Source organism: Equus caballus, chromosome 6 (genome assembly GCF_041296265.1).
Source record: "Equus caballus isolate H_3958 breed thoroughbred chromosome 6, TB-T2T, whole genome shotgun sequence".
Classification (NCBI taxonomy): domain Eukaryota; kingdom Metazoa; phylum Chordata; class Mammalia; order Perissodactyla; family Equidae; genus Equus; species Equus caballus.
Genome location: NC_091689.1, coordinates 99,026,233 through 99,044,049, shown reverse-complemented (window position 1 = coordinate 99,044,049; position 17,817 = coordinate 99,026,233). Strand labels below are relative to the sequence as shown.

General features: G+C 48.6%; 1 protein-coding gene across 3 annotated transcripts in view; it reads right to left on the bottom strand.

Moving 5' to 3' along the window:
• LGR5 (leucine rich repeat containing G protein-coupled receptor 5) overlaps nucleotides 1-17,817 on the bottom strand; it is a 114,578-nt gene that overhangs the window by 33,468 nt on the left and 63,293 nt on the right. For all 3 annotated transcript variants that reach the window (XM_001495430.6, XM_070271970.1, XM_023644013.2), the window contains exons 3-4: nucleotides 13,965-14,036; nucleotides 6,709-6,780 (exon numbers count right to left, since the gene is read on the bottom strand). In XM_001495430.6, coding sequence (XP_001495480.4) covers nucleotides 6,709-6,780; nucleotides 13,965-14,036 — 144 coding nt within the window. The remainder of the gene's footprint in view (nucleotides 1-6,708; nucleotides 6,781-13,964; nucleotides 14,037-17,817) is intronic.

Sequence of the window (17,817 nt, the reverse complement as noted above, 5' to 3'; positions counted from 1 at the left end):
GAATAGGCAAAGGACCTCAGTGATTTTGTTCATTTATAAAATTTTAAGAAATGAAAGCATTTTCAATTATTATCTTACTTTTGCTATGAAATGAAAGTGATGTAGTCCCAAGCTTGTATATGATACAGTTCGACGAGGTGCCTAAAGTCCCTGTCGTGGTGAAATCTTACCGCTTGGAAACGCCATTGCACTGGAGTCAGTGGATCACTGGAGTTGAATTTGCTAGGAGATCATTATAATAATATTGTCGGGATAGAATTTTATCCATATGAACTCTTACAGGTTGAATGCATATTGACATATGAGTTCTTCATAATAATATGAGTCACTTTTGTTGTTAGTATGGCTTTTTAATATTTATGGAGCGACCACAATGTGAGATTCCACCTTTTAACGAGATTTCCCATCCATATCCTAGGAAGATATTAAGCATACGAATTCACATAAACACAATGATTGCTTATATGGGAATTTGTGCTTTTGTCTATTCTCCACCTTATCTATTGGTAAACTTAATGTTAACAGGGAAGAAAAATGATTGCTTTAGACTTACCCCTGAAAAAGGAAAACATTTTCCATTTTTCCAGCTTGGTGAGAGAGAATGTCTGCAGGTTCAGTGAATGCGGTAATTTAGAAACTAGTCAGCTGGCTTGACTAGCAGCCAAATTAAGTGCCGAACGGAACTGAATCTCTGTCTCTCTGGCATCAGGGGGAGCACAAGACTCCAGCGAGAAATGTTAGGTCAATTTACGTCAAGTTGCTTGGTTTCTCAGAGGTGGTCACTGCTGTCACCTTTCTAACAGGGAGGTGATCTACAGCCAAAGCAACATGAGCATCAACTTGTTAAGGTTCATTTTTCTCCAAAACAAAGACCGTCTTTTTGTCAGAGGCACCGTGAGTCTCCCAGGTCCCACCAGGGTTTGGAATCTGGGCGTCATCTCCGAATCTGCATGGCCTTTCAGCCAGTCATTGACCAGATTCTCTCCATTTATCTCCATCTCCCAGACTATCCATTTCCCGTCTGCTTAAGTCTCTTATCCTTTCACACCTGCCTTGCTGCCACAGCTCTGAGCTGATCCTTTTGCTTTTGATCTCTTATCTCTTCAATTAATCCTGTCTGCTGCTGCTGGATAATCTCTCTAAAGTCGTGCTCTTTGTTAGGAATCCATCCTGCTTCCACATTACCATTCCCTTCAAACCCAAACTTCCCATCCTGATATTCCAAGCTCTCCATCTACCTTAGCTGGCCAAACTTTTCTCTCATTTTTCTGTCCCAGTCAAGTCCCTTTCCTAGCTCCTGGTGGTAAAATGTGCAGATTTTGGAGCCAGAAAAACCAGAGTTCTTATCCCAGACTCACCTTTAGCTTTATTCCATTACAAGCGATACAACCTTGAGAAGGTCAGATAACCTCTGAGCTTTTTGCTGCTTCATCGCGAGGGAGGGGTCACCTCAGCTGCCACCTTGGAGGGTCACTGCCAGGAGAAGTGGGACGATGGAGGTGCAAGTGCATTTAAATATCCGTGGCTGCTGCTTTCATACCCACGAGTGTCAATCAGTCCTTGCAACGTCCTCACGCTGTTTTTTTTTAAGATTTTATTTTTCCTTTTTCTCCCCAAAGCCCCCAGGTACATAATTGTGTGTTTTTAGTTGTGGGTCCTTCTAGTTGTGGCACGTGGAACGCCACCTCAGCATGGCCTGATGAGCGGTGCCATGTCCACACCCAGGATCCGAATTGGTGAAACCCTGGGCCGCAGAGTGCGCGAACTTAACCGCTCAGCCATGGGGCAGGCCCCGACACTCTCCTCTTTATGTGCCTTCTCACAGTTCATCACAGACCCCATCTGTCCTAAGAAGGGGAAACGTTCTGCCCCATTCACAGCGTGTCTTCTAGTAGCTGTCACCCCTTTAGCTTCTCCAAGGAATACAACCTACTTTCCAAAGTTAACTTCCATTTCACATCACAAGGCTAAAAAAAGTTCATTTTACTTCCCATTTGACAACCTCCAGGTTCCTGTTTAGACGTCTGTCATTCTGATTTGACTGTCACGTATGTGATTTGTATAGCACTGGCAGAGAACTTGATCTTCCATGCATGGAGCCTTGCATAAAGTATTCACTTTTTTCATATACAATTCTGAGGACCATGCTCCAATTTGAGCTCCCTTTTCTTGTAAACATTGTGCAGAAAGGGCTTTGTCTCTGAAAATAATTTTCTCCTAATGTTTAAATGAGGAGGTGGACAAGGCAAACTTCTCTTCCTCATAACAACCCACTGGATGCTGGTCTGCCAAGGTTCCATGAAATGAACTCTAACAATGCAACAGACCAATGCTCGGCCTCCAGAACTTCTGAGTCCATCTTCATCCCAACACATACCTAATATGCTGGTGCTCTTGTGAAAAAGCAAAACAAACCAAAACCACAGTATATTTTTATTGTGTAGGCTTGTAATTTCTCTTTTTGGAGACTACTTTAGTGGAAGGAATAATGTCATTAATACTAAAAGCATTTTTTTTTTAAACTCCTTTGATCCTTTAATCTTATCCTCTCGGCTACCTCACTCTGCTTTCCTCTTGTCTGCTCACAGCTCCTTGTCTTCTCTTCCTTCCTTCCCATTCTACATCCTGGACCTGAAACCCAACAGGCTGCTGGGTCTAGGCTTGCTTCTTCCTGCTCAGCCCTGTGAGCCCCACCCCCTCCTCCTCACCTGTTTCTCTAGCTTGCTCTCTTTTTGGACTGTTATCAGCAAAACCAAACTAGGAAGAGTCTGGGTGAAGTTGCTGACATTTCACAGGATCTGGGGTGGGGTCTGTGGCCCTGAAGCTGATATCACAATAAGATGCACGGGCAGATCATGTTTCAGGCAGGAGTTATACATTCTTCTTGGGTTTTAAAATAAGTCTTGTACTTTGAAGATGAACATTAGCTAACTGAGACTAGAGATAACACAGAAGATATGTCTAATTCCCTTTCATTTTCTATTTACCAACCCATTATTTTTATGATTGTGCATATTCCACAATTAGCTTCGCTAGTGCAGATGTGGAATGAAAACCAGCACGGATTAAACACTGCTCTGGTTGATTGGACAAACATGAATGTGTCATTGTCTTTGATCATCTTGAACTTCGCTAATAACAGCGAGATGCCTGAGCATCCTTAATGACTATCAACAAACGAGGGGTGAGTATTTCATAGATGGATTTCTTAACTATTCAGATTAAGGTGTGAGGGTATGGGAAGGTTAAGTTTTGAGTTTCCATCAAACCCCTGTAATCTGACCCTAGTCATCAAATGACCATAATGCCGGAAGTTTCTTGGTGAAATACAACTCACTGTGAATTCTGATTACATTTCCTATTCCCTTCCAAAAAACAGAAAGGAAATTAAGTTATCTTTGATTACATTACAAAAATTCAATTGGTGTCTGGGCAGTCGTTGGAAGCCAAATGTTCTACTGCACAGAGGCGGGCTCTGGGCTCCTGGGCTCTGGACATGGCTTTGCCCTCTTATCCTTCAGCCAAGCAATTTATAAGCATCAGGAGAGAGTTAAAAGAACACAAATGTACTGTGTGTTTTCATTATGAACAAGGCAAACTATCTTTCGTTTATATGGAATAAACAGAAAATTACATCCCTTGAAACATGAGTGCGTTTGTTTCTTCCTCATAGCAATGTCACCAATTTCAACATATCAAGTTTCTTAAACCTTACTCAGTGAAGCCAGGTCACATGGCGGAGCAAAGTACACCAGCGATCTACTTTAGGAGTTCTCAACCATTTTCGGGTTGTAGACCACTTTGTTAGTGTCACAGAACACTAAAAATTTTAATTTCTCAAATGCATTGTGCATACAAATCACCTGAGGGTTTTGTTGAAATGAAGCATCTGACCAGGTAAGACAGAGGTGAGGCCCAAGGTTTGCATCTCGCAGGAGGTGCGGATGCTGTGGTCCATGGACCACAGTTGAACAGCAGGGTTATGCAGCATATTGCCTCCTAGCTGTATGTGCCCCAGATTGCCAGTAGAATTATTAGGCAGATATGAACTGTTTTAGCTAAACTCAAACAAGGCAATCCCTGACTACACCATAGTCTAGGTACATTATTAGTTCATACTGGGGTGCAAAGTACGGATTGTGCTATCATGTCAGGTTTGAAAAGAGTTCGGGAGAATACTTGCAGACCGTCTGGAGGAACGCTGCAGGACGCGAGTTCCCCAATCTTCACTTTAAGAAGCACTTAATGTGCAATTAAACCAGTTAAAAAACAGCAGTGGTCGGGTCCTGCCTTCAGAGATCTGATCTTAACTGGCCTGGTGCAGCCCAGCCTTGGGGTTCTCAGTGCTTCTTTGTGCAGCGAGGCTGAGGAACCCCCTTTGAAGTTACGAGGCCAGGCATGTGGGGGTGATGCCCTCACAGCCCCGTGGGGTGCAGGTGCTTCTCAGAGAGCAAATGTAGACACAAGGAAAATAATCATGTGGAAAAAACAGAGTGAATTCAAGAGACAGAGAGAAGAGGAACTGTTAGAAAAAGGGCTGCAGGGAGGTCTTGGGCTGCCCTGTCTAAGAAGAACCGGGGAACTGAATGGAGGCCCCGCAGGCTCTGCTCATCACTCCTCGTCCTTACACGGAAGTGGCATTAGGTTGAGGGTGGCGTGGGAATGAACGAAGGATGGACAAGGAATGCACGTCTGTCATGACCGTCAAACCTGAAACTAGCGTTTTTGGTTTGGAACTGCTTAAAGGACGCAGGCAGAGCACTATTCAACACTTCGAATCTGGGACAACATTAATAAACCCTGAAAGGGGCCGCTGTGGCCCAGCCTCCAATCTGGGCAGGAGGCACTTTCCTTGGTACAACAGTGTCTGTGCTGGTCGTGACGTCTATGTTCATGATGCTTTCTTCACATCTTAATTCTTGTCTCAAAGCAGCACACAAAAAAATGTAAGTGAGAAAAGTGGCAAGTGCCCAGTGCCGACACTCACGCCCTGGGTCTGAGGGACCTGCGAACGCCCTGTAGCAGCCTGTGGGGCAGCCTGTCTGTGGGATGCCTCAGTTGGGCCGTGAGAAGGGTCCACCAGCAGGTGACCCCCGGCTTTCACAGGCAGCACATTCTCACCGGTTTCAAACACAGCTGTCTGCGAACCAGACACCAAACGCGAGAGACACCAGGAGCACAAGCAGCAACATCCAGATGGTGAGAAGCTGGATCTGAGGACCCTCCTCAGAGGCACCGCGGGTGCAGTGAACAAAGATCCCGGCTTCTCTCAAAGAGCTCACTGCCGCGGGTCTGCTGTGATCCTGTTTCAGCCGATAGTGGCTTTTGGCTTCAAACCCCTATCCTCCCATCTTCTGCCGCCTCACAGCTGCCTGAAGTTCCTCCCCTGCTATGGTCTTGCTTTCAGTTTAGTCAGCAGACCCTGTGCCCTGACGCAGACCCCCCACCGGAGGGATCCTGCTTCTCCTACGGCAGCAGGGGCTCCCGACAATGCCTAGACTCGCCCGCCACCCCCGGTGAAAACTAGGAAATCACTTTGTTTGACTGGAGTACAAAGCTTGAAATGGCCTCAAGCACAGATCTGCCTTCATAAAAAGAAGAAAAAGATCAAAGGAAGAAGTCCCGTCTCCAAATCTCACGTGCTCCTGCCCTCGTGTCACCTCAGGGACAGGCGGCAGCAGATGACTGAGGTCCTTGACCAACGGGTTCTGGGTGGTTTTCAACCAGAGTCTGCAATACCTTTTGCATGCATTGACCTCCCTCAGCACTCTAGACTGGAGACCAACGTTTTGTTTGGCAGATGAGGAGCTCAAGTATGAGTGAGACGAGAGCACAGCTCACACATGTGTGCACTGGAAATGCTGCACACAGTAACACTCGCACGCTGATGAGAGGAAGAGGCACTGGCCAGGGCTGGAGGCGCAGTCAGGCCAGACGACCAAGCTGCTCACAGCCCAGCTCCAAATGGCCAGGGGGGTGAAGATGCTTTTTGAGAGGAACAACTAATTTTTATTTATTCGGAGGTTACAAATCAGTGGAGGGTGGAAACTCCTGGTGGAAAGGTTTTGGATTCAGACCACTCTGTATGTCTGTGTGGCTGTGTGAGCATCTGTGCGGTTGTCTGTGTGGCCGTGTGTGCATCTGTGTGGCCATGTGTGGCAATGGGGAGGCCCTTGGTTCACACACCTGCGCAGCAGGCTTTAGAATCCACTGTGGGCCTCAGCCTACTGACCTGAGGACCCCAACGTACATACAGAACCTGAAAAATTAAGTCTTTGTTTGACTCACAAAGTTCATCACAAGGCAGCTCAGATAATCAAAAACAGAGTAAATGGAAGATGTCTAGACTGTGACGCCCATTTTTCTACCTAAAAGGAGAAAGTATTATTCCTGATTTGAATTCAGGAACTAAAATATTACAGGACCAGCTCCCGGAGGCCGATGTTCATCCTGAGACACCAGCACACAGCAGGGGCATTTTAATGGCAGACGCCATGGTTAAGTCTCGGCCCCGAACCCCCGAACTCCATCACCGTCCCCCCTACACGTGCCGTGCAGTACGGACGTGAAGACCTGCCGCTGCAGTGGAAGCTCTCGTCAGTCTCTCCAGGTCCGCCTCCAACTGGGGAGTTCACCACACAGCCAGCTGGACATTTCAGTGCCCCTCCCAGCCGGCCCTGAGCGCGTTCTCAACTTCAACCTACTTACAGGGACTGAAGGCTTCGTAAATTCTGGAGAGCTTCTGCAGGTACCTGTCTCAGGTGATTGTTCTGCAGCATACTGCACATTAAAGCACAGAAAGAAAGATGTTAAAGAAAACTAACGATAATTGACAATAACCGGCCACAGCAGTGCTCCAGGTGACAGGATCAGCAGTGCCAGGCACTGCTCCAGGTGACAGGATCAGCAGTGCCAGGCACTGCTCCAGGTGACAGGATCAGCAGTGCCAGGCACTGCCCCAGGTGACAGGATCAGCAGATCTTCAGACGACACCTTGGCCCTTGGGAGCTGAAGCTCCTGTGGGGAGTGACAGATAATTAAAAATTAACGAGTGTATGATGTGAGACAGGTGACATACTACGAATGAAAAGCAAAACACGGGTCTGGGTCAGACAGTAACAGGTGGTCAGGGAAGACTCTGAGGAGGTGACACCTGAGCAGAGACCAGGATAGAGTCAGGGGGCGAATCGCTTGAACATCTGGGAAGAGCAGCTGCAGAGGCCCTGAGGCCGGAGCCTGACGACCCCGAGGAGCGGCCGAGGGTCCCTGGCGACTGAGGAGTGGCGGGAGCGGGGCTGGGAGAGCAGCGGGGCCGCCTCTCAGAGGACCCTGCGGCCCCCGTGAGGCTGTGCTGGGTGACGAGGACTCTCGTGGAAGGCTCACGTGGAGAACGATGGGATCTTATTTACGCTTTAAAGGCTCGCCTGGCGACTATGGATCAGACAAAGCGGAGGAGGGCAGCTGGGGAGGCTGGACGGGCGCCACCCTGCGTGCGGCCACATTTTGATGTGAACTAAACTCTTCCTGTGAGGTGTTTGTGCTGTGGTCTTCTGCTTCAACAGTCTGGAACAGTCCAGAACATGGGGCTGCAGGATGGAAACACTGACAACACTGAAATAAAGATAGATCCTGGCTGGAGGGAAACATTCCCATTAGATTCGTTATATTTTTCTACCTTATTCATAAACGTTTGTAACGCACTAACTTTGCAGCCATTTCCCCCCAGTATCTCACGGTCCACGTAAGCCGCAGCAGAAGACTATTCTAGGAAAGCAGATGTTTTTAGGAAACATTCCTACTTATCAGGTCACAAACTTACATGTGGATTTCAGAAATGGTTTGCCTGGTGTCTCATGTCCGCAGTTGAGAGTGTCTTTCATCGGTGGCCACCCGGGATTCTCCCCAGGATGTCTAACTGCAACCCGATGCACCTGGCTGTGCCCTGCAGTACCCTCTCGAGAGTGTCTGCCGAAGGCACAGGTGCCCAGGGCACACGTGCAGGGAGAGGACAGCACGCCTGAGAGCACGGGTTCTGGAGTCTGAGTGCCAGCAGTGTGGCTGTGGGGAATCACCCCACCTCTCCACGGCTCAGAGACCAGTGATGACACCCACGCCAGGGCTTATGCTCGGTCCAGCGAGTGACAGCACACAGAACAACAATGCGGCGTGGTCAACGGGCAGGATGGGCTGGCCCTTTTGGCGTGAACTGTGAACCCTTCTCAGACTGATGACAGTGAGATTGCACTGGACACAGCACTGTAATTGATGGGTTGGCAAAAAAGAAAAACCGATGCCAGTGGTTCTGACTTGAGACTCCTGCTGGGAGGTCTGTGAACAGTTCGCCAGGCTCCACCCGAAAGTCTCTGGTTCAGGGGGTCTGTAGGGCCAGAGGACTTGCATTTCCAACAGGCTCCCAGGGGACGCCGGGCCGTGGGGCAAGGCACCACAGGAGAGCTGCCCTGCACTGTGCCCACTGTTCCAGATGAGCGTTTCCACCTGAACTGGAGGCCACGCCGTGCTGGCCATAAGGCCCGAGCCCCGAGTCGGGGCAAAGCACAGCCCCTGCGCTCCTGGCCCGGGGTTTCCAGTCCGTCCAGTGGAGACCAAATAACATGCCCTGACCGAGAAGGTGCTGGAGGAGTGAAAGATGAAGGCATTTATAACACTTTCACATACGCAAATATGCGCTAATATTCAAGACAGATGTGAAAATATCAGGAGATCAAAAGATTTACACTTTTCTCCCCATGGCTGAGATTCTCTTTTCTAAGGAATATAATTCTGTCACTTGTATTCCAATAGTTTTACTCAAGTAATTTCGTTATGTTAAACTTGAATTCAACTAACTTTTCATAAATCAAGAGTCTCAAAAAGTCTCGGTTCCTTAGGAACAAAGTCACATTTTAGGGAGACCACACACTTCACTTCCCAGCTGGGAACTGGGAAAATTCTGGCATGAATTCCACATTTTGCATAATTTACTTGAATATTAAAAGTTTACATTTCTATATTTTACACTTTTCCAAGCAGTATTAACACACTGTGTAATTTTAACTTCACAGAAATGAATATTACATGCCTTGGAGAGGGTCTTTTCGCACTGACGTAATTAGGGGCTCTGTTGACTTCTGCTGTGTACTTGTAAGTCCAGCTCCTTCCCCAGGTTTGGAAGAGTCTCAGCTATTATTTCTTTGAACAGCTCTCTGCCCCTTCCTCCCTGTCTTCTCCCTCTGGGAGACCTGTAAGCCTTATGTTACTTTTCCTGATTGAGTTGGCTATTTCTTGAAGAATTTTTTCATTTTTTAAAAAATCTTAGCTCTCTATCCTCCTCCTCTACCTGAAGCATTTCTAGGTGTCTATCTTTGAGCTCACTGATTCTCTCCTCCATAAGGTCTGCTCCATTTTTTTATGCTTTCTATATTTTTTAAAAATCTCATTAATCGTGTTCTTCATATTTCTGTTAGAGCTTCAGTCTCTTTGGGGAAGTGCTCCTTCTGTTCATTAATCTTATTCCTGAGCTCAGTGAACTGTCTTTCTGTGTTTTCTTGTAACTCACTGAGTTGCTTTACGACAGCTGTTCTGAATTCTCTCAGTTAGACAGTGGTGCTCTGTGACTCCAGGTCTGGTTTCTGGAGAGCTGTCGTCCTTATGTTCTGTTGTCTTGCTGGGGCTCCTCATGGTGTCTGAGGAGTTGATCCTCTGCTGGTGCATTTATGGCAGTAACCCCCTTTTCTTATTGGGGTATAGCTTTGGTTCTGAGCTGCTTCTGGTTGTATGTGAGAGCCTGCATGTTCCACCCTCCACTGCCTCTGCCAGAGGTGTCTCCCATGCCCCCATGTGCTGCTTGTGCCCCCAAGGCTGCTGGTGCCTTGCTGGTTTCCATGTCGCTGCAGTCTCAGGTGTTGACCCCAGGGTCACCAGGCTGCAAGCACCTCTGCTGCTTCTGGGATCGCCTGGGTCTTGTGTCCACCCACTTGCTCTCCATGGGCTCAGGTGCTGCTGCCCTGTGCATCCCGTGCACAGCTGCTCCTGGGCTATCTGAGGTGCTAATGGCACCACTGCCGGCGCTGGGTTCATGAGTGTCACTGTTGCTGTCGGGGCCTGGGTTCTTAGATGCAGCCCTGCTGCTGGTAGAGCTGGTGCTGAGGTGATGCCACTGGGGGCTGGGTCAGGGGTTCTGCTGTGGTTCCTGAAGCCTCAGGTCACAGGTGCCACCTGCTACTGCTGGGGGAGGGGAAGGGTAAGCCACAAGCATTGTTGCTGGCCCAGCAGCCTCCAGTCACTGGTGTGCATTTTGAGACTTCAGGTCAGGGCACCCAGCTCCTGCAGGTGAATCTGCATTTTCGTTGCTGTCCTCACTGCTGGAGAGACCAGCACACTGCCTGGGGAGGAGGGGGCTGGGTCACCAGCACTGCTCTGTGTCCTGAAGCCCCGGACATGTGCCACCTGGCAGCCTGAGCCTCTGGTGGCAGCACTGGCACACACTGGTGGCCCACTCTTAAACCTTGGGTCAGGGCACCTGCCCCTGCTGGGGAGACTCATGCCTGGATGTCGTCCTCACTGCTGGAGAGACCGGTGCCACTGCCGGGGGAGGGGGAGGGCAGGTCGCCAGATCCACCCCTGTCCTGGAGCCTCAGGACGTGTGCATCAGCACCACTGGGGGGCAGGGCCAAGCCAGGAGTGCCATCTGCCCCGCAGCCTGTGGTCGCTGGCATGCGTGCGGTGTGAGGCTCTGCGTCTCAGATCGCTGCTGTCAGGGGGGCTGCTCCCCTAGTTCCTCTGCCCCCGGAGGTCGAGTCCACCACCTTCAGACATGTGGGGCACGGCATTCAGGTGCTCTGCGGTGCTGTGCAGGGCTGGTTGCTCACCGGGTCTCTGAGTGGCCATAACTCAGAGGGTCACACTCGGCCACGATGCTGGCATCCTCCTCTGAACCGTTTCTTGGTTTTGCTAGTCAAAAAGCAAAACTATTAAAATGTGGTCTTCCTAAAATACTGGAAAATTGGAGTAGAGGATGAGAGACATTTAGCTGGTTTTCCTCCACTGAATAGTTGCAAACTCTCTCAGTAGCTTCAGAAAATGGAACTTAAATCAGCTTTACCAACGATGGCTTTTAAAGCTGCCCCAGCTACCCCAGCAATTTAAGTTTTCAACTACTTCTACCAGTAAAACACCAAAAAGTAATTAAAAATTACATAATTTAAGTCCTTATCTCTCCCTAAATAAAGAACTTTGTTTAATTCCTTTCAAATGACAAAACGAGCAAGTTATCTTGATTATATCCTTATAGGTCTCCAATGAGTTAATTAGAAAATTCTGTTTTTGTCTAAGATATTCCAGCGGGAGGTGGAGTCACAGCTGCTCAAGTGCCCCCAGGACACAGCTCTCGGAACATGGCCGGCTCTCCCCCAAACGCTCCCTCACGCGACGCACTGAACACAAGCGGAGGGCACCGCGAACTGAGCTTAATGAAGTTCAACAAGAGGCCTGTGTTTCACGTCTCTGCTGATCTAATGACAGCACTTTAGGAAGTGTTACTTCTCCGCGTTGTGCACCTTGAATTTGTTTCCTGGCTGCTGAGGTAGCTCTGCTGATCTAATGACAGCACTTTAGGAAGTGTTACTTCTCCGCGTTGTGCACCTTGAATTTGTTTCCTGGTTGCTGATGTAGCTCTGCTGCTGCACGAGCACCATTTTCAACGAAATGTGTGGCTGGAAATCATGCCTGAATAGACGGGGTGCACAGACTGAGCTAATCATCCACTGACTTGAGGGAATATATTTATTGCACTTAATTTTTCCTGCACAGATTGTCGGGTGTAGCAGAACCTCTTGTGTTGCTACGTGTGACAGTCCTGCTGGCGACACCTGCTGTGGAGGCACGGCCAGCAGATGCGGGAGGTCTTCATGCCGGCACATCGCAGGACAGGTCACCCCAGGCCAACCATCTAGCAAACCAAGGCCCCACAGGCTCCAGAACACTCTGTGGTGGGTGGACGATCGCGACTGAGAACTGCTGCTTTGATGCTGAAATGCTTTCAAGACATTTGACCACAGAAGTCCTCGCTGAGCGTTGGTCTCCAAGCCGGCGAAGGAAAGGGAACAGCGAAGACAGCTCAGGGAGGCCTGGCTCCTCTAACCCTCTGCCCGCTGGCTGCGAGCGACCTCAACTGCCAGGCCCTCCTCACTTCCCTCCCTCGCCTGGAACAGAACACTGTCCTCGCTGTTTCGACGTGACACATGGGACCCCTGTGGCCAGGGCTCTTTCTCTCCTCCAGGCTCTTCTCCAGACACTCCTGCTTCTCCTGAAGCCTCGAGCACCAGCCTGCTCAGAGCTGCCGTCCATCCAGGCGACTCCTGCCTCTTGTCTGTGTGCTGTCCTCCCAGGTGCCACCTCCTGTGGGCGGCTGAGTCCTGGCTGTGCTTTGAGATTCGGCTCCTGGGTCATTTCTCTGGAAAAACATCACTCCTGGGAAGCTGAATCTGAACCATCAGACTGAACAAATGGTTCCCAATGCCTGTGGTTCCACGGTCTCGCACACACATCTAGACACTTTCCAAAGGACTCAGAGGGGATCTGTCTGTCTGTGTCAGGCCCACTATCTCGACCCCACAACCTACTAGATTATGAGCTCCTCAAGGATGTGGACCACACTCACTGGTCTTTCCAGCAATAATTTGTTCAATGCCACTTTGAGTGGTGCACACACACACACACTCTAGCTCAGCATATCCAATGTGCATTTTTGTTAAGTGAATTAGAATAATTGATTCCAGGGGCTGGCCCGGTGGTGCAGCGGTTAAGTGCTCACATTCTGCTTCAGCGGCCTGGGGTTTGCCGATTCGGATCCCAGGTGCGGACATGGCACCGCTTGGCAAGCTATGCTGTGGCAGGCGTCCCACATATAAAGTAGAGGAAGATGGGCACGGATGTGAGCTAAGGGCCAGTCTTCCTCAGCGAAAAGAGGAGGATTGGCAGCACATGTTAGCTCAGGGCTAATCTTCCTCAAAAGAAAAAAAAATTTCTTCCTAATAGCAAAAATAATTCAAGGGTGAGGGGACCAAACCCAAGGAGCTAAGCAGGCCAAACAGTGGTTCTGCCGTTGAATTTGACCTTGAACAAAATATTAAATTTAAATAAAACTACTTTTTTTAAAAGAGCCTATGGATCTCTCAGCTCAATGAAATGCAGTTTTCATTAAGCAGAAATATATCAAATGCCTTTCCAGAGTTTATAACATTTATCTCAAAGAAAAAAAATAAAATCAGGCTATTTTCTCTGCGATGATATTTTCCTGGTGTGATGTTCAACTTGCATTATCTATTTTCTCTACTGAGATGCGTTGTTTTTTTCTACACAGAAAAAACTGAAAGAAAAGTAAGCCATGGGTCCTAGAAGAAGGAGGTATTCAATAATGCGTTCTCTGATAAACAAACTGGGAAGATAGACATAAAACAATAAGAAAACCTATTTTTATGTCTCAATGAGTTAACATTTCTGAGTGAAGCAGCTGCTCAGTGAGTCTGTGCATGAGGCCTCTCCGTGTCTGCTCACAGTGGGCACGAACTTGGCATTTTCAGCTCATCCTTACCCAGCATCATCAGCAAACAGACTTTGCAAACGGCTTGAAGCTGTGATCTCGTCATGTCAGCATCACCTGGTGATCAAATGATTCAAGAGACTCTCCCCCACTTCATAACACACAAGGAAAGGGAAATGCTGTTTTAGAAGTTTGAGTTGATAAGTGGTTACTTAGAGGCGAACAAATTTAGTACTAAAGTTAGGAGAGGAGAGGTGAATTCTTTTCACACATGGCTCTTCAGAACCAACTAGGTGGACTGAACTGAGGCGAGTCATCCCACGGCTCCCAACAGCTTCCCAGAGGGTCCCAACCTTTACAAGCTAATTAGCATCCACTTGACGCTAAAATCAGAAATACAGCAAATAATAGCTGCTTTACTTACAGAACTTTGAGGCTGTAAAGGCCGGCGAATGCTCCCTTGGGAACAGAGGTCAAGGCGTTTCCGGCGAGGCGTCTGTGGGTTTCAAGGGAGAGGAGAGAATGAGCACAGCTCTTGTCACGAGGAATGCATTTTGTTGCTAAAAATGCAATACAATTATGTTCACACTCTATATACACATATATATATAAAACTCTCCTTTAAGAACATTTTTATACGGAAGCTTGGCAAGGGGATAGGCAACAGTGGCTGTGAGGCGACGAGCGTCACCACAGAGAAGACGGTGAGAGGCCACACCTGAGCCACCCAGGCATCCACGTGCAGGAAACAGCACAAAAACCCCAAGGTGGGAGTGGCCCTGGAGTGGTCCAGAAACGCACGGAGGCCACAGCATGGCTGCAATGGAGAGGAGAGGACAGGAGGGGAGGCTGGAGTGGGGAGGAGAGGACAGGAGGGGAGGCTGGAGAGGAGAGGACAGGAGGGGAGGCTGGAGAGGAGAGGGGAGGCTGGAGAGGAGTGGAGAGGGCACGAGGAGAGGCTGGAGTGGAGTGGAGAGGACAGGAGAGGAGGCTGGAGAGGAGTGGAGAGGGCACGAGGGGAGGCTGGAGTGGAAGGGAGAGGACAGGAGGGGAGGCTGGAGAGCATGCAGGGCCACCACACAGGGCTCTGGAGGCCACGATAAGGACCTGGAGCAGGGCGTGACGTGATCAGACTTGTGTTAAAAGGGTCTTTCTGCTGGGCCCCCTTTAATGAGCAGAACAGACCTTGGGGGTAAGAGGAGAAGCACAGGAGGCAGCGGGAGCTGTTCAAACCAGGGCGCTGGTGTCTCTAACGGGGGGCGATGGTGTGGCACAGCCAGTGGTGGTGGCTAGAGGTGGGCTTTGGTGTAGGAGAAAGAAGAATCCACCTGACAAGCACTGGGCTCGAGGTGAAGCATAGGCAGCCCAACAAGCAACACTCTGTACTCGTGGCTTCCTTATATGTCACCCACACGCATCTGACCAGTTATCCGAAGGGTTCTACACCACACTGAGGTCAGTGAACTGCGTGAGACTGCACAGCAGAGTCGCTCGTTGAACTGACAGACTCAGGCTCGGCTGACGAGCACTGACAGCTTAGCTCATCCACCAGACTGACTGGTGGCCGTTCCTTTCAGCCGCATGTCCCTGACAGTCCTGCTCAGCATGTCTTCGATAGTTTGAGTTCTGGAACGTAGCCTTAAAATGGCTTTCAAGCTGCATGATGGTTCCTGGGACACTGACTTTGGAAACAGGAAGAACGGCAAACTTTTTATTTACTTATTTTATTAGTTTAAATCATTATTAGGGGTAATGTCTTTCTGTCACATTTCCTGAGGCACGGCTCTTCGCACGAATTGCTTTCCTTTTCTGGGCAAGACTTCCAGAGCCCGTGAGTCAGAACTCACTGTGGGACCAGTGGCCTGTGTCGTCAGGGGAGTCTGTCTGAGAGCTGAGGAAGTCACGACGGACTATGAGCTGCTCGCAGGGCAGTGCAAGGTCTATCTTGTTGACAAAAATGACCATTTAAGGAAATCACTGCATCCTCCCTTCTTATGTCGTTACCATGTGGGATGGTTTCAGTCACTTTAAAATTAAACATATATGAACTATAGGGAACAAAAGACTTTCAGATGAGTTCACGAACGGTGAGCACTGCACAGGGAGCTTCCCCGTGGGGACGGGGACTAACGGACGCCTGCAGCCTCGTCCACCAGAGACCGACACACCGTGTGGCTGAGAGGTTTTGTTGTTTGTTTTTTCCCTGTTTCTAAAATTATTTCATGGGAATATCTCTTTCATCATCTTCATTTCTATAAATGAGATACAACTTAAGAAAAATTTTTATATCTTTTTATGTGATATGAAAAAGTTTTTATCCTTAAAGATACAGCTCCACATGTAAGACTCATATTGTCCCACCATTGTTAGTTGTACTGACTTAACTGCCATAAAAAGAAAAAAAATCATTAAGTTACAGCAGACACATTCCTCTTCAAATAAATCAAATAAGTAGATGTTTCGGTGCTGTAACAACAAACTAAAATAATTTTGAGAATGTATGTTTCTTTGAATCTCTAAAGTAAAGTAACCTCAAGGGTTTTTTTTGGTGGCTTCATTTCGTAAAATGGAGGAATGAGAGCAAAGCAAGCAGGTGTGGCCCTGATTTCTCCCCTGGACCTTGACCTGGAGAGCGAGAGCCGGGTGGATAAGGGTGAGCACCGAGCACGGAGGGTGCTGACCCTGCTCTCTGATGGGGACCCTTGGGAAGACTCCTGCGCAGGGGGCCGTGGTCCAGCATGGTCCCCTCAGCCCAGTTCCAAAGGCAGAGGAGCACTTTCAGACTAAGGAGAGGCCTGGTGAGTGCTACCAGACCTCCCACGTCAGTTCTTGCAGAACCCTTTCTGTTGCCAGTCTTCCTCTTTTTGCTGAGGAAGACTGGTCCTGAGCTCACATCTGTGCCCATCTTCCTCTATTTTGTATGTGGGATGCATGCCTCAGCATGGCGTGATGAGCGGCGTGTAGGTCCATGCCCAGGATCCAACCCTGCGAACCCCAGGCCGCCGAAGTGGAGCACATGAACTTAACTGCTGCGCCACTGGGCCAGCCCCAGCAAGAACCCTTTTGACTTCTAACTCTTAGGTATTTTTTTCTTCTTTCCCTTTTTAGTTTTCTTTCTTCTCACCACTAATTTGCTGTGAGACTTAACACAGGTCACCTCTCTTCCCTGGGCCTCATTTCACTTTTTTTAAATGATAGGGTTCTTCCCCAAGGTCTTTTTCTGCCCTAAAGTTGTTTTTATGTCACACGTGCAATTCCTGCTCACCCTCATGCTTTTCTCCCTCATCCTCCCTCCACTCCACTTTTTCTTCTTGTTTATTTTAAGACTTCTCTATCTGAGCTGGCCCCGTGGCCGAGTGGTTAAGTTCGAGCGCTCCACTGCAGGCGGCCCAGTGTTTCGTTGGTTCGAATCCTGGGTGGACATGGCACTGCTCATCAAACCACGCTGAGGTGGCGTCCCACATGCCACAACTAGAAGGACCCACAACGAAGAATATACAACTATGTACTGGGGGCTTTGGGGAGAAAAAGGAAAAAAAAATAAAATCTTTTAAAAAAAAAAAGACTTCTCTATCACGTCACTAATATATTTTATTTATTTATTTTGAGGAAGATCAGCCCTGAACTAACATCCACCGCCAATCCTCCTCTTTTTGCTGAGGAAGACTGGCCCTGAGCTAATATCATGCCCATCTTCCTCCACTTTATATGTGGGATGCCTGTCACAGTGTGGCTTGCCAAGCAGTGCCATGTCTGCACCCAGGATCCGAACTGGCGAACCCCAGGCCACCGAAGCGGAACGTGTGAACTTAACCACTGTGCTACCAGGTCAGCCCCTGTCACTAACATTTTAAAAGCACCTTCTCATACTTTATATCAGTAGATGCATCAGAGATTATTATGGTCAACATTTTGTAGATAAAGACACCAAAACTCAGAAATGCTTTAGGCAAAATGAAAGACATGGCCTCTGTCCCTTTGCTGATTTCATTTAAATGTAACCTGCTCTTTCCTCCGGAGCATGGAAGCTACAGCAGTGCTTAAGTGATCAGAGCAGGATGACCTTGAGTATGATGATCCTTATGATTTAAAGACGATATCTCAGACCACTCAGCAACTTCCTGCTGGCTCCTGAAGTTACTGCTTCATCTTCCAACCTTTACAAAGCACATGAGACGCAGAGGCACTCGCTCACACTTGCTGAATTAGTTTGCTCTGGAGATGTGGTGAGGGCAGACATCAGGCTTCACAGGACCAGTTTTCCCTTCTCCCAATCT